Below are 26,948 nucleotides of genomic sequence, written 5' to 3' on the forward strand. Positions count from 1 at the left end.
ACTCTCCCATGGGACTGGGCGAGATGCTTCTGGCTCCTCCCTTGGCCTGATCCTGTGGTATCTGCCTCCATTATGCCTACATTCTGGTGTGTTTTTTTTTCCCCTCCATCTGATTGAGATGTGGGTGGTCAAGTACTGCAAAATTGGATCCAGGAAATAGTGGGCTAACTCTTATAGAAAGAACTCAAATAGCTGGCACAACTAAAGGGAAATTTGAGGAAAGTGAATATTTTCAGGCAAAACTCATATTTTCCACCTCAATGAAGCAAGGCCCTTTCCTCACCTCTCCATCTGTGTCAAGAGCACAGATTAGGCGCTTAGCAAATGCTAAAATGTATCTTTGTATCATCCCCTCTCTTGCCAATATCACATTAATTTATTTCTTGATTAAATGCTCTCTTTCTACCTATGATGCACTTCACTAGAGCCAGACTTCTTTCTCACGATCTTTATGCCAATCCTCCTTCTCTTTTAAGACCCACTATAAGTGAGCCACATTTTCCCCCAAAGTTTTCTCTTCCAATTCCTACCCTTTATCAACACTGTACAATTCTGAATTTGTACATTTTGTTTATGCTTTTCGATCACAAACTTTTCTAAATACTGTCTAATGATATCCTTAAGTCTCATATATTGCACCTAGTTTCTCCAATGGCAATAGAACTACTCATGGTCAGGATCTGTGCTTTCTATATCTGTTAGATTTCTGCAGTTGTACTGGGCCCACAGAACGAAGTAATTAAGTGCCAAAAACTTACATTTAAACCTAATCTATAATCTGGAGTTGAAGATTAATTGTAACTACATCTGCTTTATGTACAGCACACATACTTTCATTATCAGTCAGTCACCCAATGCAAGGTCAGGATCAAAAAGAATATGCATGTGGGGTGGTGTGGATTGGTAAATGCTAGGCATTGATGGTGTGTCAGGTACTGAGCTAGGAATGGGGATGTGAAGATGAATTAAGGGATGGTTCTGCTCCCAAGAAGCTTATAGCCTGGTAAGCGAAACAAATATGTAAGCAAATAAGTTCAATATTGAAGAAATAGGGCATTCTGGATCTAGAACAGCACAAACAAAGGTGCAGGAAGGGGCTGAGCATAGTGTGTGTGTGTGTGTGTGTGTGTGTGTGTGTGATTGATAGCAGCTTAGAGGAAGGAAAGAATGGGCCATATGAAGGCAACTGAAAGTTTAACCAAAAACTGAGATAGACCACTAGTGCTGTCTGAAAGAGTTTTCAGCAAAACAGAAATGTTCTATATCTGTGCTGTCCAATGTAGTAGCCACTAGCCACATGTAACTATGGAGCATTCGAAATGTGTCTAGTGTGACCAAGAAACTGTTTTTTCATTATTTTATTTTTAATTAATTTAAATTTATATAGTCACATGTGACTACTGGAAATTATATTACACAGTCTTGGACTAGATAGCCAAACTAGATGTAATGGAGTTTTCTGGGTTATGTGCAGAATGACATCATTCACTCTACCTGGGTCACCCATGCTCCATACTGATGGGTCTTGGAGAAAAGGATGTGCTATGGTGGATGACTTTGATTTTTCTCACATTACCTTTAAAACCCAAGTGTTTTTATTCTTAAAGTGACAGTAATAATGTTCTCCTCACAGGTTTTGGGGAGGATTAAATAAGATACTATATGTGAAAATGCTTTGTGAATTTAATATATCTAAAAACACTTCCTAAACTCTGTAGTTCTAAAGCAGTTATTCTCAATGGGGGCATTTGACAAATCTATGGGTGCCTTCCCCTTGTCAGGTTGGTTAAGAGTGACACTGGCAATTAATTGGCATAAGAGGGTACAAAGAGCCTAAATGTCCTGCAGTGCATGGGATATTCCCACCAAAGCAAAATTTCCAAATCTCGCAATGGGCAATTATATAAATGGCAAGCCTACTTACTAATGTTGCGTTCAGGATTTGCCCTGTTTTATATATAAACACAAGACATTTTATATAGTTTCAATAAATTCTGAATTATCCAGGAATGTAAATTAAGGGAAGAACACACTTTGTTTCATTTAAAAGTTATGCATTATTTCTGAAAATCAACAATCAAGAGTCAGTGACACTCATAAAATTTGAATCTCCCTAAATCAGCCTGTATTTGTAGTTATCACATTTACCATGATTCTATATATAGGTATGTCTGATTATTTCATCATGTCTTCAGTATAGACAGTCTATGTATTTGCATATAGAATTACTGTACATGTTATACTATAAATTATTTCTTTACTTCTTTATGTCACAGTTAATGTTCTATATTAATTTTTTAAAATTATGTGTGTAGATAGATTCTATAACCTATGAATATCATTTCAGGGTAGTAAAGGGGCCATTGTTAAATACTGCTTTGAAAAGGTAGCACTAATTCTGATAGGGTTGGGAACCACTATTTTAAAAACAATGTAGTCCTTGTTATCAATGTTATAATCTCTTAACTTTATCAGATGACTGTCCATTTCTGTGAAAAACACAAGTTGGCACTCCTTGTACTTCACTAGTGCAATTTTTCCTAACAGGACAATATTTCTGTGGTGAAGAGCAGAAGTAGCTGGACCTCACAGCCACCTAGACAGCCTAGAAAGGGGACGAATCTCCCTTTACTATTCCGGTCCAAATGTGGGCAGGAGATTTTCTTCTTACTTTCCAGGAGCAATTTCTAGATCACACTACAACGTTTAAACAAAGTCTTACTAGTAGCAAAGGGAAAATCAAAGTGAGAAAATGTGTGTCATGAAACTAGATAAACTAGCTTATGCAATGCACTCATCCTTGACTGCGGTTCTTTGCAAGAATTTCTTCTTTCTAAAATAAGTTTTGTCTCCACACAATCATGCTTATCTTTAACCTCTCAATTCAAAGCACCAAAGGGAGTTTGAAGTCCAAAATAAGGAGACTGGAAGTGGAATAAACATTTCCTGTTTTTAAATTATGTAAGGTTTTCTTTTTAAATGCCTCCTTCCTACTCAAGGACCTGATCTTCCATTGATGATTAACATCAGGAAGGTCCACTTTTTTTAACTTCACCCTTTATACACAGAGGCCTACAACCACTGCAAGATCACCTCTATGAGACAGCTCTATGGAAAGTTGTAAGCATGACAAAGGCCAATTTTAAATAAGGAGTAATAAACCTACCTAAGAACACAGCTAGGAAAGGGTACAGCATGAATAAGAGCCTGATTTGCTGAATCTGGGGTGGGAGGGCAATAAACAGCACATGCATTCTAATAGAACGTCACTTCTGATGGGTTGAGGCTAGTGTCATACTAATTATGAAATGGCTTTGGTATCACTCCTGTTCATTCATTTCTCCATGACACTTGAAGTACACTGAGTAACCAGGATTTTCTTGGTGGCAATGGGGATAACTGATAGGCTAAGCAATTTGCAGGATAAAAGGGCCAGGTTGACTAGTTTGTTCTGAAGGCTACCTGGCGTTTGCACAGCTTTTTAGAGTTTCATTCTAGAACACCTCTGAAAGAAATCTATGACCAACCACCCTGCTAGGTTCAGGCAACAAGGATATAAAGATTAGGTGTGTTGTATGTTAAAACTAAAAATAAAGTTACAAAGTAATTTAATATTTTTCCTATTTATTTATTTATTTTTAAAAACTTTAATTTTTTTTTTTTTGAGACAGAGTCTTGCTCTGATGCCCAGCTTGGAGTGCAATGGTGTGATCACAGCTCATCACAGCCTCAAACTCCTGGTCTCAAGTGATCCTCCCACCTCAGCCTCCTGAGTAGCTAGGATTACAGATGTGCACCACCACTAGCCCAGGTAATTTTGTAAATTATTTGTAGAGATAGGGTCTCACCATGTTGCCCAGGCTGGTCTTCAACTCCTGGCCTCAGTGATCCTCCTGCTGTTGCCGCCCAAAGAGCTGGGCTCACAAGTGTGAGCCACCATGCCCAGCCAAAAAGTAATTTTAAATACTTAAAACTGCTTAAAAAATAAAATCTGTTTATTTTAAAAATATTAAAATTATTTTAAAACAAATATTTGACTTGTGTGTAGACCTGGGCATATTATTATTTTCAGGAATTAAATTTTTATTTGAATAATCTAAAAAAGAATTCAATAAACTCTAAAATCTTTTAAATGTTTTTATTAGCTAAGAAAATGTGAATTGTATTCTTTTCTGTAGTGGAATGTGTAAGGATTCACTTTATATTTACTTACCAATTTGTAATTTTCAGACTGCTTTCATATGCGTTAATTTTTTTCCCAGTTATCAGAGGGGTGCTAGAATATAGTGCTTAAAAGAATGGATTCTGCAGTCAGACTACCAGTGGGTTAAATCCCAGTTTCCCCACTTAGTAGCTGTGTGATCTTGAGCAAGTTACTTAACTTCTCTGTGCTTTAATTTTATTCCTTATAATGGGGACAATTATAGTACCTAATTCATAGAGTTGTTGAATTAATACTGTAAAATACTTGGAACAGTAAACACTCAGTGTTGGATATTTTTATTCTACTCATATCATAAAATTCTGAGACTAATGGTAAAGTATTTGAGGATCTGAAGGGGCGAACGGTAAGTGAAAGAATCAGGGTGGCAATCTTGGCATTGGAGTAATCTTCAAACTAAATTACTGTTGTTTGAGGTATTCCCACGCCCTTCAGGGAAGGGCCCTTTTCACCTCACAGGAGGCTAAATTCAGGACATGCTAAAGATAGATCTGTTCTTGCTTAAACTAAGTGAATAAAGCAGGTTATAAAAATGGGTTTAAAGGTGCAATATTATATGCTCCATATGATCTCAGTCATTAAAACAATGTATAGAATAAAGCCTGGAAAACATATAACAAACAAATATGCCAAAATATCAGAATGTTTGGTGGAATTGTAGGTGACTGTGCTTTTTTATAATTCTCTCTACTTTCTAAATGTTCTGTATTGAGCAAATATGCTGTTTTGATAATCAGAGAGGAAGAGAACCAGTGATGTCAGTAACAATTGAGATCTGTTCTGTTACATTGGAGTCAAATAATAGAGTCAAAGAGAAGCAGGAGAGAAAGATTTAAAATATAAATGTTCATTTTAGAAGGGGTTTTCTACTTAAAGCAAGAGCTGCCAGGCCCATGATTTATGAATTTGGCATTCCAGATAAAAATTAAGAAAATATTAATCAAATATAATTGCGGTTGCACAAAGGCAGACCGCCTCAGTGGGGAAATGAGCTATGGGAGTCAGCAGAACTAAGCAGCCTTGCCTTCCTTAGACTGAGTGAAACGCTAAGAAGTTTTCTCCACAAGAGGGCGATAACTGTTCAGCGTTTCATCAAACGGGCCTAGGAATGCACTGTAAGCCAAGCCGCGAAGCAAATAACTTTTTTTCTCACGGAAGAATAAGGAGCTGCACACAGGGGGCGGCAGCCGGAAGGACCAGCCCGAACACACTGAGACACACTCAAGTCAGAAGCAACAATTTGTAGCGGAATATAAAGAGGAACTAGTTGACAGAGTCTTTAAAAAATTATGTTCAAAAAACGTTATTTATACAGACACAAGTTTTTAATGGCTGTTCACATCAAGTCTGGTGCACCAAAGTGGATTAGCACTTTATAAGAAAATTCTGGAAATCAACAGATCTTCCTATAAGCACTTTGATTCCACGCTTCCATATTTTAAAACGTACTTCAGTCCAAGTGGGTTTCGTAAGAGGAAATGGTTCCCTGCAAAGAAAATGCTTGCACATGCGGAGCCAGGGGAGATTTTAATCTTGAAATGAAAAGAGATTTTCATTTTTATATGTATATATATCAAATCTTTGGTGGTGTGTGCTTTGCTAAAGTTCAAGTCCGGTTTTTTTCTCTTGTAGTTCATTGGTGTTTCCTTGCATTTAGGCTCATTCCAGGAATCGGGTTTTGGTATTGCAGATATTTCTGGACTTTAGTATTTTCCATCTTCTTGGACCTTTCAGAAGCCACCCTTCGGAGCGCACTTAACTCCCAGGTACGGACTCTGCGTGTGTATGGAGAGGTGTAACGTTCTCTCTCACTGACGATCTCGCTGAGGGAAGTCCAGGAGTTCGAGATCTTTTCGGTGGTAGAACGGATGGAGGTGTCTACAGCGGTCGCTTCCCCACTTGTTTGGTGTTGGCCTCCACTGGGAGAGCGCCTAATGCAAGATCTTAGAGCAGTCTTCCACCCTGTCTACTATGATCCTTCCCAAATCTCCACCTTAAGACCCGGGCAGCAGAAGTTGTGGTAAAGGTGCAGTTCCAGCCGGGCGCAGTGGCTCACGCCTATAATCCCAGCACTTTGGGAGGCCGAGGCGGGTGGATCACGAGGTCAAGAGATTGAGACCATCCTGGTCAACAAGGTGAAACCCCGTCTCTACTAAAAATACAAAAAATTAGCTGGGCATGGTGGTGCACGCCTGTAGTCCCAGCTACTCGGGAGGCTGAGGCAGGAGAATTGCTTGAACCTAGAAGGTGGAGGTTGCGGTGAGCCGAGATCGTGCCATTGCACTCCAGTCTGGGTAACAACAGCGAAACTCTGTCTCAAAGAAAAAAAAAAAAAAAAAAAAAAAAAAAGGTGCAGTTCCCACTCTGCAGCGTTTACAGGAAGCAAAGACAGACAGACCGACAGGTTCTCCCTCTCTCCCTGTTATCCTTCCTCAGGAGTGTGTTGGTCCAAGCTTAGGGACATTCTTCTTTCTTCCTTGTATTTCTACCTAGCAGCCAGCTCAACTCTTTTATAACATTCAGTTAAACCCAGCTGCCCTGCGGGTTCAGCCCAAGCAGGCCCTATTCGTCGGGTGAAATGGAGTTACCAAAGAAGTCCAGACAATTCAAGCAACCGCATTTTAAAGAGATTTTTGGCCTGAAACACACACACAATTCCCTTCATTCCTCTCCCCATCCCCCACCCCACCCCGTTTTTTTTTTTTTTTTTTTTTTTTTTTTTTTTTTTGCAGACTACAAATTGACTTTCTGCGGCTACACTTGGGTATCCCGACAATTGACATTACTGTATTTGGGGCAGAACCGTTATCATCCCTCCCTGCAAAATATTTAGCTAAGGGTTCATTTGCATTCCTTCAGTTAGTTACCCTGAATTTGATGGCTGTTCTTTTAACTTAAAACAAGTATCAAAACGCGCTTGGCGTTTCTGAGTCAAGTGTTAGGCTGCCGGTAGGGAGGTCAAGTGGACGGCGCAGGCTCCGTAACGGTGCCAGCAGGCTAAAAACAGTCACCAGAAAACAAACGCTGTTGTTTCCAGTCTCAAAGTCGAGGAGCACAGAGCCTTCCTCACCCCTACACTTTTAACCCTTTTTGCAACCTCAGAATTTGTCAAACCGCTTTCATTTATTTTTCAATTAAAATGCAAATCATTTGCTTTCAAACAGACCTCCCCCCACCCCCATTAGACATACTGTGTAGAGATGCGCCGGGATCCTTGCAACCACGTGTTACACGTTCCACTCCCGAGGGGTACTTGAAAAAGTCCCACTTTATTAGGTCGCGAGCAGGAAGGAGTGGCGGTTTCGTAGGTCCCCAAGAAAGAGCAAGTCCTGACTTTCAAAGGCATCTGAATGCAGTGCGCAAGACTGTCCCACCGGAAACAGGCCTCCCATGTCAGCGTTAGCTTCTTCAGGACTAGGGTCCCGAAATTGGTTTCAGCTCGGCAGTTAGAGCGGAGAGCAGGGCGATCTTCTCCCGGGAGTGACAAGGGCAGCCTACCCTCTCCCAGGACGCTCCGTCGTTCTCACCGCTCCCAGCTGTAGACAGACAGCAGATTCACTACTACCAGCACCTGGCTGGAGGAACCGGCCTGGCTTCCAGTGTTGCGCAGGGTGCGTCTGCAATACACGCTGCCCCACGCGGGATCGAGCACCCAGGGTTCACACTCTCACTACTAGGGATCAAGGTACACGGATCCGGATTTTTTTATTGTCATAATTAAGAACAATGCTGCCATTTTAATTTGGCAATGCGAATGATACATAAAAGTCAACGATGGAGGAGACATCTTTACACCAAACGTTGCAGCTATTTACTCAAGGCAGTTCACCCGGAGTTGGATTGAGTTGAATCTCAATCTCAATCTCTCCCCTGCCCCCGTGTCTCTCTTTGGCAACCCCGCCCCCAATATTAGATACTAGTATTCTCAGTAGAAAAATGTTCAACTCTCTTCCGGGTCATAATAATTACATGAGATAAAAGGGGTTTCATTCTTTAAAATTGGAATCTTTGGGGATGACTAGCCTCTTTTCCTCCCAATTCCTACCTAGTCCTTGAGAATGCAGTGTCCTGGAGCATGTGAGAAGCTCGCTGGAAGGGCCGGCGCAGAGTGGAGACTGAAGGTTGGGTGCCACCGCCAGGGTGGAGTGTCCGCAGGCGAGAAAGGTTTTGTTTATAACGAAGCCAGAGACATAGGCGCCCCAGTTGCAATGCCAGAACCGGCTATGCCTGCCACCATCCTCCCGCAGCCTCCTGGCCAAAGTGGCAGGGCGCTGGGGTTTAGACCCAAGCACTGGATCCCCGCGGGGAAATGCTGACGGTTGAATAGCAGGTCTCTTCTGAAGCGAGAGTCTTGGCTTGACTCCTTAGCATTATTCACGCTGAGGAAGGACTTCACTTTCCCCCAGGCCAGATTCTAAAGTCCATGAAATAATAGATTTAAACCAGTCTTGAAGTTAATGAAGAAAGATGAAGGAAGAGGAGGACCACAAAACATTGCTTCTATCTTAGAGGGGAATAAAACTGGCAAATATAACCCCTCCTTCCCCCAGTTTCAAGCTCAAGCTCAAGCTGACCCTTAAAAACTAGTGCTTAGTAAACGAAGATTATCGAAGCGAAGTACGCTCTCCTGGTTTTTCGTGCTTGGACCCAAATGAGCGCTTTAGCACCAATAGCCAAACTTCATCCGTCGGTGGTGCTGATCAGGTTCCATTCTTGAGCCATTTATTGCGTTTATTTCTGCTTTCTGTGCATTAAAATTGTAATTTATGATCTCATCCAAATTTGTTGTAGCCACCACCTTCTAATGGTTGTTACTTTAACATCCTAAATTATCAAAATTGTCAAAGGCTTTTCCTTCTCCAGCGCGCAGTTCAACCCTGTCGGGAACGTAAAGACTGGCTAGAGATGGAAGAGATTGAGAGAGTAAAGGAAACCACCCTTCAACTCCTGAACCCTAGATAGACATCCCACTACCAGTGCCCAGGAGCCGGGACATCTCCACCTCCCGTAGCAACTCTAGAATTGAAAGTAGGAGACAGAGTTTCGGAAAGGGTTTTCAAAAGCTTACAGTTCCCAGGGAGTACCCTGTATCTAAACCTTCTGTATCTAAAGTCTCCGCCTGAATTTTGATGATTCTACCCCCATGTAAACCCAAAAGAAATAACAATAGTCAAAGGGAGAAAAGTTAAGGAAAAAAAAAAAAAAAACCTCACTGTTCTCAGGTCTGAACATCACCTGACAGATAAATATTCCTATTAAACTGATTCAGTTTTCAGCGAATTGAGTAACCCGTAAATGGTAATGAACGCGGTGGGAAGGAGGGGGGGACTCGGGAATGAAAAGAAAAGTGGAGAAGAAAGAACAGAAAAGGAGAGCAGGAGGTGGAGAGATGGAAGAGGACGATCCTTCGGCCTACAAGGGGATTAAGGACATCTATAGGCTTAAGGAGCAACAAATTAATTTACACAATTCTGGGAGAGCCCAGATGGCCTTTAATTAATCCTTTCAAAAGAAGGAGCCAGGCGAGGGCTGTGCCCGCTGCCTGCTCCATTAGCTCCATTTTACAAGGGACCAGACTCGGTTCGAGGTGAGGCGCCCTCCAGAGCTGGTGGGGGAAGAGGATACGATGACGCGAGCGGGCCGGTGGGGAAGCAAGGGAAGGATATGAACTGCTTTTCCATAAAAGGGCTGGGTTTTCATTATTCCTCTCTTTAAAAAGTAATACCCTCTTCGTCTCTGCTTCCCCCTCCCCTTTCTCATTTTATTTAACACAATTAATTGAGGCGGCCACTGTCCCCACCAAGGAACCGCACCACTCGCCCGCTCCCGCTCCTCCCGGCTCCGCCCACAGGAGAATGAAGTAGGGAGCGGGAGGGGACTAGGCGGGCGCGGCCCTACGGCTCCCCCGCCTCAGCCAATCAGAGGGCGCGGCGCCCCCGAGTGGGCGTGCGCCAGGGTCGACGCGAGGCTCAAGGCTACGCGCTATTGGACATGATGGTTACGCCCCCGGCCTGCGCCCAGCTCCGGGGACCCGGCCCTCCCCGCCGCCTCGGAGTGACGTCCCTCAAAGTTCTCGTTTTGGTCCCCCACTTCCCCCTCCCTTTCGTCCCCCAGCTAAAGAGGGGTAGGGAGTGATGCAAATGTTTTATTACCTTTGAGAGCTTCATTCGAACTGTCAGGCCCGGAGGGAGAGAGGAAAGGAGAGAGAGCGGAGGAGCCGCGGAGAGGGTCAGTTTGGCCAGAGGACGGCACTTGGAAGAGCGAAGCCTGGGAAGCCGCGACGAAAATGCCAGAGAGGAGAGTCCAAGGCGGAGAGTGAGAGGGAGAGAGGGCGCGGGGGTGGGCGGGGGTTGCCAGGCCGGTTTGCAGAAGTGGACTGACGAGCGGCGCCCAAACCCAGCCGCCAGACTTTTCACACTTAGTCTTTTGTTTTTCTGTGCTTTTTCCCCACCCCTTTTACTTTTCAATACTGTAACTCCAGTGCCCCGTGGCCCAGAGGGCAAGGCGGGTCGTGGTGCGGATCCGGAGCCGCGGGGACGGGTGGCACTGCCCTTTCTGGCGCAGCAGCCCGGGGCAGCGCTGGCGGAAAAAGCCCGCCCAGAGGCGAGATTTCCCGCGGGCTGGTTGCGCTCTCTTCCAAGTTACAGTGAGCGCCGAATGTGAATCAGCCGAGCGGCCGAAAGAGCAGAGCATCCCAGTAAGATCAGAGGAGCGCCACGGGCTGAACCCGGCGTCCTTTGAACCTCCCCAAAGAAAGCAAGCCACCCCCACCCTCCAACTTCAAAGTGGAGATTCGGCGACTAAGTTTGCCACGCACTCTCCGGAGCCAACCTGGGTTTGTTTTGCTTATTTCCCGGGGGGCAGAAAATGAGAAATAGCGCACTTTGAACAGCTAGGAAAAGTGAGAAAGAGAGAAGGGCTGAGGATCGAATCCAGGACTCGCGGAACGAAAGGACTGCCCAGCCCGCCGGGACGCCTGCTCTTCTCTGCGATCCTCCGCCTCCCGCTTGGGGTTTTTTGGACATCTCTGCTGCGCAGCTAGGGGAGCAACTCCCGGCGGCTGCATTCTTGGCCCAGTTGGCAGCTCGCCTCCGGGTGCGCCGAGCGCCTCTCCGCTCGCGCCCTCTGCGCTTCCGGCTCCTCTGAGCCCCGCCAGGGGCACCAGCCCTCGCCCTCGCTGCAAGGCTACGGGCTCCGGCCTGGCCGTGGGATGTTAGCGGTGGGGGCAATGGAGGGCACCCGGCAGAGCGCTTTCCTGCTCAGCAGCCCGCCCCTGGCCGCCCTGCACAGCATGGCCGAAATGAAGACCCCGCTGTACCCTGCGGCGTATCCTCCGCTGCCCGCCGGCCCCACCTCCTCTTCATCCTCGTCGTCGTCCTCCTCGTCGCCCTCCCCGCCTCTGGGCACCCACAACCCGGGCGGCCTGAAGCCCCCAGCTACGGGGGGGCTCTCATCCCTGGGCAGCCCCCCGCAGCAGCTGTCGGCCGCCACCCCGCACGGCATCAACGACATCCTGAGCCGGCCATCCATGCCCGTGGCCTCGGGGGCCGCCCTGCCCTCCGCCTCGCCCTCGGGTTCCTCCTCTTCCTCTTCCTCGTCTGCCTCTGCCTCCTCTGCCTCTGCCGCCGCCGCAGCTGCTGCAGCGGCCGCAGCAGCTGCCTCATCCCCGGCAGGGCTGCTGGCCGGACTGCCCCGTTTCAGCAGCCTGAGCCCGCCGCCACCGCCGCCCGGGCTCTACTTCAGCCCCAGCGCTGCGGCCGTGGCCGCTGTGGGCCGGTACCCCAAGCCGCTAGCGGAGCTGCCCGGCCGGACGCCGATCTTCTGGCCCGGAGTGATGCAGAGCCCGCCCTGGAGGGATGCACGCCTGGCCTGTACCCCTCGTGAGTACGACCGCCCGCGCCCCGGGGCACGCCTGCCACGCTCATTGTGCCCACTCTCGGGTCGCGGCCCCTGGTGCGTGTGTTGCTTGATCCACCTGGTGGTCCGCCCCAGTAGTTTGGCAGCTCGGGCGTCCAGAGAGGGATTCTCGCTTTCCTGCGCTCGAGTGGCTACATCCAAGCGCCTCCCTCTCTCTGTCTTGAGACCGGGGCTGAGCCGGTGTGTGTGTGTTCGTGTGGATCACGACGCGGTTCGGGACGTATGTCTCGTCCGAGGCCCTGGCTGCTCCTGAAACGGCCTGGCCGGAACCCCAGGCCTGACCTGGGTTAGAGGGATGGGGAGGAGAGGTCACTGCACCCTCGCTTTCTGAGCTCCTGCCTGCCGTCCAGCGCCCCATTCGGCCTTCGGCAGCCTAACCTGCTGGCTCTCTTCCAAGCAGTGAGGCCGGGCAGCGGCGAGCCCTCTACCACCCGGGAAGTGCCTGTGTTTGCATGCACGTCTCCGCCCGGGGTGTCCCCACCTCACCTCTTCACCCTCGCCGCCCTAGTACACACGGGTGTTAGCACACAGAAGACAGGCCAGCAGTCCCCTGCGCAGGGCCAGCGCCAAGCGCTTCCAGCCACTCCCTAGCTCTGGGCCCGCGCTTTCCTACCTGCCTCCACTCTGGGGGCTGGCACACATTGCGTCTCGGCACATTTGGGGACACCGTGGAGCTCAACCCTCTAAAACAAGAAAGACCCAGGGGAAGAGCAAGGTGAAGGGACAAGGACTGGGGAAAATGTACCATCCCGCAAAGATCTTGCTTGAGGCAAATTCAGTTGCCCCAAGATCACGCTGGTCTTCGGGTAGTCTGCCGAAGCGATGTGGAGGCTCCCAGCCTTCCAGGTGGACTTTGTGGCCCAGCCCGGGGTCCTTGTGTCGCTCCGTTCTTCACTTTTGAGCGAGTCCCCGAAGTTTCTTCCAAGTCTCCAGACCTCCCTAGTCCGGCTGAGCGGCAATAACTGCGGGAAGTTGCGGAAGCCCAGTGGAGGTTCTCTTGGGAAGCCGGGGGATGGTGGCGGCTGGGCCTGGTGGGGGTGCCAGGGAGACGCTATTGTATTGGTTTTGATGGCCACGTAGGGGCCGCCAACAAAGGCTGTGCCCCCTCCCCCTCCCCTCTTTCCCTCGGCTGCAGCGATGTTAGACTTGGGGGCGATTTAGTTCTCTTGTGTGCGAAAACAAGGACCCCTTTGTTGCCTGGACACAGGTTAGAGAAGCGTTGAAGGAAAAAAAAAATCTAGTTATCCTCAGGCAAAGGCTCCGGGGCCCAGAGAGGACCGGCTGGATTAGGAGGCGAGAGTGGCCTTTTCCCTACCTCCCGAATTCGTTGATTTAATGGGGCCTTGCGATTAGGCTCTGAAAAACTTTAGCAATAGGCTCCCTAGCTGTTTGACTTCGGTGTTGAGCAGAAGGTATTTACTGCTGCGCCAAACACCCGGCTTTAAAAAAACAGGTGGATGAAAAAGGCAAAGGGAGATTCGCCATTAGGCTGGAAGCACCGCTACACTTCTGGTCTCCATCACAGAGTGAGCTTTCTTTTCCCACAAAACATGTTTTTCGAGTTGGGTTTTTTCTCCCCCCAATGCAGCCGCTTGTAACAGATTGTTTTTCTCCCTCTCTCGTTTTGTATTGGTTTTCACAGATCAAGGATCCATTTTGTTGGACAAAGACGGGAAGAGAAAACACACGCGACCCACTTTTTCCGGACAGCAGATATTTGCCCTGGAGAAGACTTTCGAACAAACAAAATACTTGGCGGGACCCGAGAGGGCTCGCTTGGCCTATTCGTTGGGGATGACGGAGAGTCAGGTCAAGGTAAGTGGATCTTGCAAACCTCGAGGGTTAGGTCCCGCACCTGGCGCGCGCGCTTACACACATGTACACACACACACACACACACACACACGCACCAAACTAACAAACAGTCGCCTGGGAGGTGCGAGTCCGAGGAGCCTGGGGAGAAGTTGAGAGCAGTGAAGGAGGGTGGGGACTACAAAGGCGCTGGGATCTTGCAGGCGGGCAAACCCTTAATGAACAAAAGGAATCAAGCCCCCGCCTTTGAAATTAGGTTAATCTAGATAGCAGCATGTGCTGGGGGACTCACCATTATTAGAGAATAAAAGCGTTACTGAAATATCAGCCCAGAGAATAGATCAGGCCAGTTAGACAGCTTCTGTATATCCTATTTGTAGAGATATCCAAGTTTTTGTTTGTCAATTCTGGATCCACTAATTATATACTTTCCTAATGTAGATCAGTATCGCAGGGCTACTCTATTAATTTGCAAGTAAAAATAAATAAATAAATCCACAGGATCTAACCGCTTACCACAGATGGACCTCCCTTTTAGTTTAGCTTAAGGCAATCACCTTGGAATAGTAATTTTACAAATGAATTGACAAGATCATTACTGAATTATAGGCTTGAATTTGGTTAAAATAAGTTTATCAACAAATTTAAGATTTGTATTGTTCATGACAACAATTTATAATTAAAGCATCACTTTCCTTATAATTGTGTTGTACAGTATATTTCCGGGGAAACAAATTTTAGAAAATTTTCCCTAAAAAGTAAAGGGATTGAGCAAGCTGGGTAAATTCAATCTGATGGCTACCTATATTTCTAATATTGTCTTTTGTCCTTCTCTTTCAGTTTGTTATGTTTGCTTCTTTGGGGTGTAAGTCTGTTTTCATTAGTTTGATTGTTACTCCTTAAATTAAGTAGGAATAACATTAGCCATGTCTGCTGGTTAGTGTATTTCCCCCCGGACAGCCATCATAAAATACATTTCAGGAGTGATTTTGTATGGGGCCATTAGGATACCATCACAGTTAAAATTATTTTTGCAGTAGGTTGGTACAGAGCCTACTGCGGTAAACTGGAGGTCTTCATTTGTCACCGTAAATATGTCTATATGGCTGGAAGTGAATTATTATAGCTGTATAAAGAAAATAAAAATCACTTTCTTAACAATTCTGATTCTCTAGATAAAATACATAATGTATGAGAAGCATAAAGGGAGGATAATGCAATATCTTTGGGAAATTGGTTGCTTCTTGCTGATGCTTTAGGTAAAATATGTGTCAAACATCATGAATAAACTTAAAAATTGTATTAAATGTCTTGGGCAGGAACACAATTAAAATAATATCTGAAGGAATAGATATACCAATTGTGGAAAATAATGTAATGGACAATTTTTCATGTTTAAAAAATAACCAATAATAATTCTAGTCTTCAATTTACTCTGGGCTTATGAAAAACATTAAAAGCAATTTGAAGTTTGTATTTTAACAGATTTTTAATATAAAAACTGTACCATACATTCTAAGTAAAAACAGGGAGGATATTCTTTATCTACCATGTTTATACACATTCATATCTGAGATAAGTGAAACAATGTTCAAAAGTGAAAAGGAGAACAGAAGTAATTGGGGCAAATGCTGTGCTTTTCCCCACAATTTACAATGAAAAGCAAGTACATGTCAGGTTGTTTGAAATTCCTTAATTTAAGGAAGTAAATAAGAAATACAATCACAGCCACTGTGGGGCAACTTTATGCAGGAGGAAAAGTTTTCGACTTCAAACTAGAAGTCAGGAAAGTGAACTCACTTTTAGGGACACTCATTTTTAAGTTTCCAAGTTTTGTTTTTACTTTTGAGAACTCGTTCACTGACCTCAGTACTCTTGTGTTACCATCACTATGGCAACGGCGGTCAGTTTGTTGGTGCCAGTTACTCGGGGGCGGGCGGAACTTGGGGTGTTGGAGACTGACTTTGATGGCGGAGGCACTGGAGGGCTCCGAGGGAGGGCGGCAGGTCGTCAGGGCCGCAGGAGGGCCCTGGAGATGCGGGGGTGGTGGTACGGCCTGACTTTGCTGGCGTTCAATTCTTCTGCCCTTGCCACCGCTCTTCTCCGTTTTCTCCGCTCTCAGGTCTGGTTCCAGAACCGCCGGACCAAGTGGAGGAAGAAGCACGCGGCCGAGATGGCCACGGCCAAGAAGAAACAGGACTCGGAGACCGAGAGGCTCAAGGGGGCCTCGGAGAACGAGGAGGAGGACGACGACTACAACAAACCTCTGGATCCCAACTCGGACGACGAGAAAATCACGCAGCTGCTGAAGAAGCACAAGTCCAGCAGCGGCGGCGGCGGCCTCTTACTGCACGCGTCCGAGCCGGAGAGCTCATCCTGAGCGCCACCGCCCGCCGCACCTGCCCGGCTCTGGCCTCCGCCTCTGGGGCCGCGGGGACCGCGTAAGCGCTGCGCCTGCCCGCCCCTAGGCCCGAGGACCCTTTGCTATTTTTGAGATGTACATATCTATTTTTTTAACCTTGAAGTTGTGGGAGGGGATGTGGGGGAGAGAGACTCGGGGATTGATGAGGCAAGGAAGACCACCAAATGCACTGCATAAATGACGCTACTGAAACCAGCGGCCGGGTCATGGTCCCAGCGCCATCCCCATCAGCGAAAAGCGGCCTCAGCGCTCGGGTCCCCCCTCGCCTCCATATTTTGCCCCTGCGGGCAGTGGGGTAGGGGGCGCTGAGAGGTACTGTAGAAGGGTCCAAGCCCACCGCACGGGGGTCTTCGGAGCCACGAGGGAGGGCGCAGCCACCGATGGGAAGAGGGACGTTTCTCCCCCAACACACTGCTGTGCGACTAAAGTAACCTGTTGAAGGCTCTTTGTAAATAAATCGTGAGTTACACTGACTAGAAGTTACTTTATTGTGAATATTTAAAATGTAAAATGCTTTTTTGAATTTCGTATTAAAAGATGGACCTTCTGCCTTCTCTCCCTCCCCTTTGGAGAGTGACTCAAACCACACTTTCCCTTTTATTTTTGAACTTGATTTGAGAAGCCTAGAATAGAATGTCATCACTTTCTCCGTCCCCTCCTCTCTTTCCTCCTTCCCGTTTCGCGTGCAGAAACTCACCTTTTCCTCTTACCTCTTCTCGCCCTGCCCTGCCCATCCCCTGGATCTGCACTGCGCTCTCGCCCCGGACTTGAAGTGGAAGACGTGGGAATCAGGGAGGACTTCTCACCTGCCTCCCTGTTCCTCTCTGAAATTGCACAGTCGTTTGTTGCTATTTATTAGTGATTTAAAGAAAGTATTGGGGAGGGAGGGGCTGCAATAGCTTGTATTTAACTCCTTTCTGATAAAAATGCGTGTTAAAGTAGATGGTGGGAATTGTTACAACCGCTCTGGGTCTGAAACATAAAAATCCATTTAGTTGCTGTAATTGAATTTGAAGTGTTTTGTATCATAAGAATACTATAGAATATGTAAATTGATTTCTTTTTTAAGCTAATAATGGTGATATATTAGCATCTTTAACCTTTATTAATTTATATAAGGAATTCGGTTTGTAAAGAGAAGAAACCCCCTTTGCAAGACCAGTTAAATGTAATGCACTTTCTGTTTCAAAGGATAAATCAAATTAAAAAACAGTTTGAAGACGTCTGTTGCCTTGAATGAAAGGGTACAGATCATCTGATCTCATCAGAGATCTCAAATAATAAAAGTCAAGACCACAAAAAATGGTATATCGGTTTCTTTGGTGAAATAGCTGTTCCTTAATTTTTTTTTTCCTTTGGAAGAATGGTGTCACATTTCTCATTCTCCTGGATTGGAAAAAAAAAAAAAAATGCAGTCCCACTCATGGCGATTCTTGGAGAGACTAGTCTAGCTAGCTAGCTGCTTCTGATGTCTGTGTTGTCTAATTTCTTCCAAATCGCTTTTTCCTTTTTCAGGAAGTCCCTGGGGTTGGGGGGCAGTTGGGAAGACCTCATTTCCATATATCCAAGATAGCTCCTCAGTCAGCCCCTATTCGATTAGCTTGGAGGAGGCAGCGGAGCTTGCTGTTGGAGTAGCACTGCTGTTTATGCTAATATTTAAGACTGCAGAAATTGCGGAAGGACAGAGCCTTGATTTTACTAAACATTACTGTAGAAGGATGAATTTAAAGAAAGCTTCTTTAGCTGGTGTAAAAATCTTTTAGGGTTGAGAAAGCAATGTTACAGCTTCTTCAGCTGAATCTGGGGGCAAGGGTAGGGAGGGAAACCCAGGGCTATATCACTGTTTCGGGATCTTTTTGTTTTTAGACACTCAGTTTCAGGCTCAGTGAAATGTCATTACCTCCTTAGTGTTTCAGGTTAATGAGCTTGTGTTCAAAGAGAAAAAAAATCAATAGAGTTCAGTAGATTCTGCAGGCTAAAGAAAGTATAGGTCTGTTTGTTCCCTTGAAAGTAAAAAATAGTTGAAAACTAAAATTTTCACAAATTCCACAAGACAAAATTGCCTGAAGGGAAATTATTGTAGAATGCAATGCTGATGGCATGGTTTAACAGAAAGAAAGGCTGAAAATCTGCCCTCTTTCTTTTTTCTAGTTTGTGAAGTTCTCAGGGAGTTTCAGACTCTTCTGATTTTCCATCTTCTTAGCATGACTAAGGTATGTGTCTTTCAGAGAGGCAATTATTCAGAGAAGTGCTGGGATGATACCTGTTTTAGCTGTGACAACACCTTCCTTTCTTTCTTCTTCCTTCTTTCTTTTTCCTTCCTTTTTTCCTTCTTCTCCCCTTCCTTTCCTCCCTCCCTTCCCCTTTCCGTTCCTTTCCTTCCTGACTTCTTTCACTTCCTTTCTTCCCTTTTCTCTCCTACTATTTCTTTCCCTTTTTAAAAAAGAACAGAGGTGGGTGGGTAGGGAGGACACACCACCTATTCTCCTGCACCTGTACTTTTTAATGTAATTTTCAAAGATGAAAACTTTTATCCACATTATTTTTTTAGCCTTTACTCACCCCTCTTCTGCCTTGAAAAGCCAAGCAACTTTTATTTATTCCTTCTTCCTAAACACACACACACACACACACACACACACACACACCCCTCACAATATAATTAGAATGTTATTCCCAGAATATAATAATAGTAGTAATAGTAGCAGTAGTAGTGATATAGTAGTACTAGACCCAGAAGACTTGGAACTAAGATTGAAGTTTTTCTCAAGAAGTAAACAGATTCATAGTATTTATTCCAAGTTAGAGGTGTGGGAAGAAACCTCTTGCAAATCCCTTAGGAAGTGTTCCTCTGTGCTCGTGTTTCCATTCTAAGCGTCTGAGAAGGGTGAAAGCTGATGGCCTGGACTCCACTCCATAGCCATATCTGCAGAGGGCGGATGGGTCTCTGCACTTGCCAGCCTGAATACTGATGTGCTCTGAGGTGTGTGGGTGGCAGCCAGAGTCGGGCTCTGGGGCCAGGCTGCATTGACATTTGCTCCTTTCTCTAGTTGACTGCAGCAGCAGCTTGAGGTTTCCAGCTAATTTACTTCCACCCAGGACTCTAGCTGGCTCCTGGTTGCAACTGGCCTCATAAAACTGGGAATGAGAGAGAAGAGGGGGTGCCTTACCTCTAATTCCCTTTTTCTTGGTTGGTTTGGTTTATTTTCATTTACGTGCAACAAGAACAGTTTTTCACAAGGGTTAGCGTGGTGAAGAAACTGAGGAAATACTCCCCAGCTCAAGTAATGGAGAGTAAGAATCATTTTTCATTTTGGTTCAAAAATTTTATGGCAATAACAACCATAAGCATCTGATTAAGCCCATCAGCCATTCGTTACAGCTAACGGGGTCATGATTTAAAAATAAAAAGAGTCCACAGTAAGATGGACCACTGCATTTAAAAAGGCTTCCAGGCATCAGAATGCCAACAGTGGAAAACAGACAAAAACAAGGGTGTGTGTGTGTGCGTGTGCGTGTGGTGAAAGAAAGGGTAAAACTGCTTTTTCATTTTCGTGTGTGTGTGTGTGTGTGTGTGTGTGTGTTTCTTTTCCTAAAAAGGAAAAGGCAATGAGGCTGCATGGCAGATACAGAGTGGAAGGGAAGGGCACCGCATCTGTCTCTCAGATGTCCCAGCAGCATTCATTGCTTCTACTCAGTTCTCTTTCTGGGCCCCAAAGTCCAGGCTCAACTCTCCCACTTGGTGATTAATTTTCTCTTTGGTTCACATTCAGGATTCTGTAACTTAAAGCTCTATGCCTTTCTTCCCAGAAGCTGTGGTATGTGGAGCGGCTTTCCAAGGTTGTGAGCAGTTTAATCCACTATTCCTTTCCTTGCTTCAGAGACAGTGGAAAGAGGGGGAACTGAAATCACGTGTTCTCTTCTAGAAATGTCCTCGTTGCTCAGTGGGTAGGCAGTTTGGACTGGAGGTCAGCTTATTTTGGAAATACTTTACTAGGTTATGGAGACCAGGCTGTATTTGCAACCTTTTGGAGCCTAAAATCATGTATTAATAGATGAGTATGTTATTACACCAGCACCAACTTGGGGAGATACACACACTGCCCTATCCTTTAAGTTGATGATCAGTAGGGACACACACACACACACACACACACACACACACGAGGTAAAATTCCACTAGGGAACTCCTAGCACTGAATAGCTTAACGAGACAGTGGCTCCTTTGTTAATCACTGACATTAGAATCTTGTAGTAACAACAAAGGTAAGTGGTAGATTGCTTCAGTAAACTCTATTTTAGGTTAATTTGAGCAAGTTTCTCTGCACTAGATTTCTTCCTTCTTACCATACACATGCAAAAAGTGCTCTTTCCTCCTCCTATGACCTTTTTTTTTTGAAGCCAGTTATTCAGGACACTTCCTTTTTTTTGAGAGGAAAAGTGTGTGTGTGTGTGTGTTTTCCTATTGCACCTAGACTGTGAGCTTCAGGGAGAAACATATTCTCCCTAATGTAGCCCCTTTTAAGATCTGTAGAAAACACAGCACAATAACCCCCTCTCCCAGCCTGTTAACGAAAAGTTTGACTGGGGAGTAGTGGTGGTGTGAGCAGGTTGACTAAGGAATAGGGTATTTTCCTAAAATTTAGCCTTCAGTGTTTCAGAGATTGGTTTATAGTTGTTCCACAAACTGGAAAGTTTATTTGAGACCCTGGTGGATTCATTCTCTAGTCTTCCCCTTTGATCCAACATCCGTCACCAAAGATGAAATGTTAGATGTGCATCCTTTGTTCTGATGCTCCAAAGCAGTCACTTTTATTGACTATCACACTTGAAGACTTTAAAGAGTAGAGCATAACGTCTGTGTGGTGTTTGATATCTACTGATATGCGGCCAGGTTTCTGAAGTGGAAGCTTCAACCAGTTTATATTTTAATACACTTTGAATAAGGGCTAGTTTAGAATAAGATACATTCTAAAATGGATTATTTCCTCATTGTCTGGAAGGAGTTTTTATTATGTAATTTAAATAAGTGCATACTATTTTTTCAGAGAGACCTTACCACCCTTCTAGTATCACATTTTGCCTATGTCTACCTCAGGAAATCCAAAAGAAATTATGAGGCATAATTATCCTATGTATTTGCTTATTACAAGGAACAGATATATTACATTCAGGAAAGAAGCTAGTCTGTAAATTTCTTTTCACCTCTGTAACATAGAATTTCATTTTGCAGGGGTGAGTGGATTAATTATGAAAACACTGTCCATTATAAATAAGTTGTTTGGGACAAATCTATTTGCATAGACCACAGAAAGTTAAGATTGCTGAAAATCCATTGACTTAGTTATTACCATATGGTCTAATCATCTTCAAACAAAGGCATTCAACAAATTTTCATGCCTTTAATCTGCACTCTATACAGACGTCCATGGTTTATAGTAATTTCTTTATTCATCATTTATCAGCTTTGGTCCTTGCATTTAATGCTGTGGCTCAGCTCTTGGAAAAAAGTTTGGAAACTTTTTTTTTTTGACCCTAGAGTCTTCTTCTGCCTTCTCTGTACTCTTTACTTGGTCTGTAAAGATTTGTCAGTTTTTATTCTAAAAACAAAAAGGTCCCAAGTGAATGAGAGGGTATAAGAAATCTTCATTTTTGCCACAATCAAGAGATCACATAGTGATGGAGAGCAGGGCTCTGCAGACAGATTGGGGATGATAATTGCACCTACTTCATAGAATTACTGGGAGAATGAAATGAATTAATATATATGCACAGTACCTGGCACCTAGTAAGCTATGGAAGTTGTAGCCATCATTGTTGTCATTATCATCATCATCAACAACAGCAACAGCAGCAGCAGCAGCATCAAGAAAGGCCCTGTCTCAGGTTGCCTTTAGCTCCAGCCCTACTGTCTTGTGCAGCCAGGGAAAGATTATGAAAAGTGAAAGTGGAAAGAGGATTTATGACAGAAAGGAAGTTTTCTTTTATGTGAACCTCAAAGCCTGACTACCTGAAGTGGTTTTTGAATATTTTAAAAAATTATTTGGTATTTCTTCCTTTAAAAGATGGAGTCTAATTCCTGTGTTCTTGGGTATGGGTTAAATTCAGTGTTTTGCTTCTAGTGAGTAGAGTGTAGGTTATTCTCCTTGTTCTTTCTCTTGGATCACTTGGTCTGGAGGAAGCCGGCTGCAGTGTTGTCCCTGTATAGAGGTCCATGTGGTGAGGAACTGAGGCATCTGAAAAATCAGTCCCAATTTGCAAGAAGTGTAGGCAGATCCTACATCTCCAGGCAAGCCTTTACAGGATGGTAACTCCAGGCCAACATCTTGACTGCAGGCTTATTCGAGGTCCTGTGGCAGAATCACCCAGCTAAACACTCCAGGATTCCTAACCCATAGAAACTGTGTCAGATAGGCTGGGCACAGTGGCTCCTGCCTGTAATCTCAGCAATTTGGGAAGCTGAGGCAGGCAGATTACCTGAGGTCAGGAGTTCAAGACCAGCCTGACCAGCGTGGAGAAACCCCATCTCTACTAAAAACACAAAATTAGCCAGAATTAGTCGGGCATGGTGGCACGTGCCTGTAATCCCAGCTACTTGGGAGGCTGAGGCAGGAGAATTACTTGAACCCAGGAGGCGGAAGTTGCAGTGAGCCGAGATCGCGCCATTGCACTCCAGCCTGGGCAACAAGAGTGAAACTCCATCACAAAACAAAATTAAACAAAACAAACTGTGTCAGATATTTATTGTTTTAAGCCATTAAATTTTGGGATAATTTGTTATGTAGAACAGATAAGTAATACCATATCTAATAGACCGATCTTCATTCTCTGGATAAAGAGTAGCCTATTGAAAGTAAAGATTCTTGAAGAAGGCATCTTTCAAAATTACTTAAAATCATTTGAAAATGTCACCAGACTGACACTATGTGGTATGAAAGGAAGCACCACCACTAACTTCATTAGTGAGAGAAGACTTGAGCTCTAAGTGCTGGTTTCTATTTTTTGCCAGTAACTTGATCCCAGGCATTTCTTCCTCTTTATAACAATGTCGATCAAACTGTTAAAAGTTGTTGTGAAAGTCAAAAGCAAAAAGTCTCTATACAGTGACACACAATGTAAGAGGTGATGATGATATCCTGTAATATGGCTGTGTACTTTGGCTAAATATATCATAACTGGTGTTTCCCATGAAGAAATCTCAGACATGGACAGAACCCAGATCAGATTCACAGGCCAGTACTGCTTATCTTCTCCTCACACGACGCTGCCAGAAACACACTATCAACTTTACTCTGCCTGCTTGGATGATGGGAAATCTAAAAACAAAAAACAAACAAACAAAAAACCCAGGGAGAGAAAGAGGCACAAAGAAACGAAGGGACACGGAGTTTCAAGTTAGGACTGAGCATTTGGAATTTGCCCCTTTTACCTTTCCTTTGAAAACTGGGGATATGACCCTATTTTGAAAGCGTCAAGGTTGCAAGGAGGCAGGAGATGGGGGAGGTGGTGATAGTTGCTGAGCTGCTGTTGACTCTCTGGGGCATAAGAAAGGGAAGGAGGCAGCAAATCCTCAGAAGAAGAGAGCAAGATTTCGAGGAGTCAGGGGAGCCAGCTCTTGATTAGAAGGGAAAGCTCCTGTAGACCTTGCTTCTTCTAGTGTGAGTTTGGGCATTACTTGCCAACTGAAGTTGATGGGCAGAAGGTTCTTTCTCTTTGACCATCTACTCCACTTTTGCACACCTCTCCCAACACCACTGAAGCAGAGTGAAGCCGGTGGACCAGGGAAACAGTATAAACAGTAAATACAGTTGACAACTTGGGCTTCAGTACCTCTGATATAAAAAGCAATCCCACTGCCTGCCTAGGTCTTCCTGATAAACACAATTCAAAGAGAAAAGGGACTACAAAGGCAAATATGAAATCAGCACATTGTCATTAACTTCCATTAGATAGAAAGTAAGGGACAAATGGATGACTTCAAGAGCCCTTGCTGTCAGCACACTTAAGGTGACCGTGTCAGCCAGGGACCCACGTTCTACCTGAAAGGGCCATGATGGTTTTCAAGTGAACAGTGTCTCTCTCTCTCCCCACTTTCTTTCTCTCTCTCTCTCTGTCTGCAGTGTAGTGCTGTGTTGTTTTGCCCAGGATAAGGAAATACCTCAGAGAGATTTGATAGGCCAAAGTGGGTGACAATTTGGACAGAGCTATTGGACAGAGCTACAGCAGTACTACCTCTTGGAAAACTTTTAAACCTGGAAGAGTCAAACTTTGAGGGCATAAGGTTATATGCTGCTTATTTCTTGTTATCCTGGGGACATTGTGCATGCTCAGGTGTGCACACACACACACACACACGCACACACACACACACTGTAAGAAGTCACAGGAAACTTTGTATTCTCTTGAAGGTTTTAAAGAAAATGATAGCTCTTTCATGCAGCCCTCTCTCTTCTTTCACTCCGGAAAGAGAGAAATTATCTTCAGGCCATCAAAAATATCTTCTTTTTTTTTTTTGAGGCGGAGTTTTGCTCTTGTTGTCCAGGCTGGAGTGCAATGGCACGGTCTCCACTCAAGACAACCTCCATCTCGTGGGTTTGAGCAATTCTTCTGCCTCAGCCTCCAGAGTAGCTGAGATTACAGGCATGAGCCACCACGCCCAGCTAATTTTGTATTTTTAATAGAGACGGGGTTTCTCCATGTTGGTCAGACTGGTCTTGAACTCCCAACCTCAGGTGATCTGCCCACCTCAGCCTCCCAAAGTGCTGGGATTACAGGAGTGAGCCACTGCACCCTTCTATAACCGATTACTATATAAGAATTTGACAAATTGCTAGAAAATAAGCATGCACAGCTTAAGTAGCAAGTGGGTGATTTTCTTATCTCTCACGAACTCCATCAGAGGAACTGCAGTATCAAACTCAGATTTCCAACTGTAATTTCTTTTGGGACAAAAATATAAATTAATACAACTAACTCCTAAATGTTTTAACTGGAATTTCCTAGTGTTACAGGATTCTCTCTATTAATATTTGGAAGCATTTCTCAGCTACCTTCCCTGTCTGCCTCATGCTATTCTCAGTGCCTGAAAACTCCAGATGCAGGGTGGAGGCTTTTGCATCTTCAGAGACTCTTCATGGTGAATGAAATTATCCTTGGAGGCTGTGTAAGGTTTGGGAGGCCTGCAGCAGAAGCTGCGGCAGGTGGCAGTGGCTGCACTGGTGGTATGGCAGATGAAGTCGACTTTCTCCTACCCTATTGGCCAAGGTTACAATTACACTGTTTCTTTTAGTCCACTCTTTTCCTTTTCCCCCAGAAGAACAGGATGTTTAGGAGCCCCTGTTCCCTAAAAGGGGTGTGTGTTCTACCTTAATGGCCTCATTGCTCTATTCCTTTTCTTCAGCACTTTTTCTATAATGCTGACTTACAGCAACAGCCACCCTGCTGTTCAGGAGAGGCTAGAAAAAGCCTTAGGTGTAGTCCTGCGCCCCTCAGAATCTGGTGTCCTCTACCCCATGACTGGGAATTGGTTAGGAATGGGGAATCGTGTGGTGGTCCTCGGGGCTCTGTCACACAGCTGAACACGGGGCTGTCTCATTTTATCTACTTCTATTCAGCTGGACAGAAAACTCACTGTTCCCATACCCTGCGCCTCTTGCTCACTGCGGGCACAAACCAGACTGTCTTTGAAGAGTAGGGTTGGTATAAGAGCAGAGAATGAGAGAACTCGGATTTCTCCAGGGAAAAAGTCCTTATGTGGAGCAGAAAGTCTTCCTGCACTGGGATCACGGTTCCTAAGGGAAGAGTTTGGAATGTGCTCTGCGGTCCCACCTACAGGAAGGAGCTATAGAATCTCTCTGAATGCCTGAAGAGGCAGTGCCGGGCCTGGGCCTCCCAGAACTTTCCCTTTAGGTGAGGTGAGACCTGAAAAACCTAAAGGCTGGAGCTCCCAGAGAGGACTCTGGTTTAAAAAGGCCCTGGAAAGAAAAGATGCAGAAGTTGTAGGGACTAATGTTCCCTTTCAGTCACAGACAAAGGTCAAAATGAGACAAATCAGAATTCTTCTTGATTGAATGAAGAGTCAAAAAATGCGGTTTTGTCTGTGTTGTTCTCATCTGCTCCGAAAGAAGTCTCTCCAGCCCCTCAGGAGAATCCCATACAGAGGCTCAGGCTGGGCCTCTTTGCATACGCTGGGGCGTCGAGTCCAAAGGGTGCAAAGGAGGACGAGGGGGCAAGTACGTGTCTGTGGGGAAGGGTTTCATGGCTGGACTTGCTGCGGGGGTGATCCCAGGACTAAGGCATTTGGAACGCGCGGAATTGGCTGGCTTCTGTAGTTTGCTTATAGATGGTTTTAAGCCCAGAGGGCACCACGTCCGCGATACCACACCTGTATCCATCGCACAATCTGTAAAGCGGCTTCCGCTTCCCAGGAGAACGGGGCTGCAGGTCCCGGGTCTTCCCAGAGGCTCCATCCCCCTACGACAGGAAAGGGCAGCTGTGGCCCCTGCCTTCAGTTGTCCAGCTGTCCCTTCCTTCACACACCCTACCTTGCGTGTTCTCTCCTCTGCGACCCTCCCA

General features: G+C 45.3%; 1 protein-coding gene across 1 annotated transcript; it reads left to right on the plus strand.

Moving 5' to 3' along the window:
* The first annotated feature begins 10,369 nt into the window (after nt 1–10,369).
* NKX6-1 (NK6 homeobox 1) lies at nt 10,370–17,676 on the plus strand. The gene is made up of 3 exons (XM_002745664.6): nt 10,370–12,102; nt 13,782–13,954; nt 16,074–17,676. The coding sequence occupies exons 1-3, from the start codon at nt 11,433–11,435 to the stop codon at nt 16,329–16,331; spliced, it is 1,101 nt and encodes a 366-aa protein (XP_002745710.1). The 5' UTR covers nt 10,370–11,432; the 3' UTR covers nt 16,332–17,676.
* The last annotated feature ends 9,272 nt before the right edge of the window (nt 17,677–26,948 follow it).

Source organism: Callithrix jacchus, chromosome 3 (genome assembly GCF_049354715.1).
Source record: "Callithrix jacchus isolate 240 chromosome 3, calJac240_pri, whole genome shotgun sequence".
NCBI lineage: Eukaryota > Metazoa > Chordata > Mammalia > Primates > Cebidae > Callithrix > Callithrix jacchus.

What these genes read in the sequence shown, in the direction of transcription:
- NKX6-1 (XM_002745664.6), top strand. Translation starts at nt 11,433, where the DNA reads ATGTTAGCGGTGGGGGCAATGGAGGGCACCCGGCAGAGCGCTTTCCTG. An exon ending in ACGCCTGGCCTGTACCCCTC is followed by an intron (nt 12,103 to 13,781) that starts GTGAGTACGACC and finishes TGGTTTTCACAG; the next exon opens with ATCAAGGATCCATTTTGTTG. An exon ending in TGACGGAGAGTCAGGTCAAG is followed by an intron (nt 13,955 to 16,073) that starts GTAAGTGGATCT and finishes CTCCGCTCTCAG; the next exon opens with GTCTGGTTCCAGAACCGCCG.